Source organism: Calidris pugnax, unplaced genomic scaffold, assembly GCF_001431845.1.
Source record: "Calidris pugnax isolate Ruff unplaced genomic scaffold, ASM143184v1 scaffold782, whole genome shotgun sequence".
Taxonomy (NCBI): domain Eukaryota; kingdom Metazoa; phylum Chordata; class Aves; order Charadriiformes; family Scolopacidae; genus Calidris; species Calidris pugnax.
Window position 1 is genome coordinate 6,233 of NW_015091573.1, and position 1,432 is coordinate 7,664.

The following is a 1,432-nucleotide window of genomic DNA, read 5'->3' on the forward strand; positions in this document are numbered from 1 at the left end:
GGGGTGCTGCATTCAGGGCCGGGTGGCACTGGGCAGGGCGTGGGGATGCCCCCCCCCGACCCCATCACGGTCCCCCCCACAGCAAACTGCCGAGCTGGGCACGGGCGGTGACCCCCCGCATCTTCTACATCACGGAGAAAGCCTGGAACTACTACCCCTACACCATCACTGGTGAGCACTGGGTAGGGCGTGGGGACGGGCACCACCGGGCCACCTGCCCCTCTCCGGTGGTGGCCACAGGCTGCCAGGAGAGCCCGGCCGTGGCCACTTCCCAGTCTCACCCCTCCCTCTCTCCTCCGTGATGCCACCCGGTGATGCCACCCGGTGATGCCACCCCGTGATGCCACGGTGTCCCTGCAGAGTACACGGTAAGGAGGTGGCATGGGGGGACCTGGCATGACCAGAGAGAGGGGGTACTGGAGTGGGTTGGACCCTGGGGGTGGGTGGCCCTTGGGGTCAGCATCTTTGGGGCTGGGGGTCCCTTGGGGTGGGGGTCCCTGGGGTGCATTTCGCTTGGGGCTGGGTGTCTCCTGGGGCTGGGCATCCCTTGGAGTGGGGGTTCCTCAGGGTGGGTGTCCTTGGCACTGGATCCCTTGGAGATCAGCATCCTTGGGACTGATCCTTGGGACATTCTTGGGTGCCCCTTGGGGTGGGAGTCCACTGGGGTGGGCATCCCTAGGGGCTGGGCATCCCTTAGGGTGGGCATCCCTTGGAGTGGGTGTCCTTGGCACTGGATCCCTTGGGGCTCAGCATCCTTGGGGCTGAGTGTCCCTTGGGAGTGGGTGTCCCTTGGGGTAGGCGTCCATCAGGGTGGGCATCCCTTGGAGTCAGTGTCCTTGGGGTGGAAGTCCCTTGGGGTGGGTGACCTTGGCACTGGACATTCCTTGGGGATCAGCATCCTTGGGACTGGGTGTCCCTTGGGGTGGGTGTTCACTGGGGTGGGCATCCCTAGGGGCTGGGGATCCCTTGGGGTGGACATCCCTTGGGGTGGCTGTCCCTTGGGAGTGGGTGTCCCTCGGGATGGGTGTCCCTCGGGACGGGCACCCCTTGGTGCCAGCTGACGGCCACTCCTTGCAGTGCTCCTTCCTGCCCAAGTTCTCCATCTACATCGAGACCAAGTACGAGGACAACTGCGGGGACAGCGAGAACGTGAGTCTGCGCCGCAGCTGAGACCTGGCAAACTCATCACAGGGCGGTGGTGGTGGTGGGGAGACGACACACACTACATACACGTGCGTGGCTGGCACCTCTCACCCTCCCTGCCCCCCTTTTCCCCCCCCCCCAGATCTTCCACAGCGATAAAATCCTGGGTGACCACGAGGTCTCCTTCCTGGACATCGCCTTCGACGAGATCCCCGAGCGGTACTACCGCAGCCTGGAGGTAGCACAGACAGGGATGGGAGAAGCTTCCTGGGGCAGGGGGGGGCATCTC

The 1,432-nt window shown here is 64.9% G+C and overlaps 1 protein-coding gene across 1 annotated transcript in view; it reads left to right on the plus strand.

Moving 5' to 3' along the window:
- Positions 1-1,432, plus strand: part of LOC106899850 (cytoplasmic phosphatidylinositol transfer protein 1-like) — a 9,357-nt gene that overhangs the window by 6,062 nt on the left and 1,863 nt on the right. Inside the window, exons 2-5 of the mRNA XM_014961776.1 lie at positions 83-171; positions 361-368; positions 1,078-1,149; positions 1,286-1,415. Coding sequence (XP_014817262.1) covers positions 83-171; positions 361-368; positions 1,078-1,149; positions 1,286-1,415 — 299 coding nt within the window. The remainder of the gene's footprint in view (positions 1-82; positions 172-360; positions 369-1,077; positions 1,150-1,285; positions 1,416-1,432) is intronic.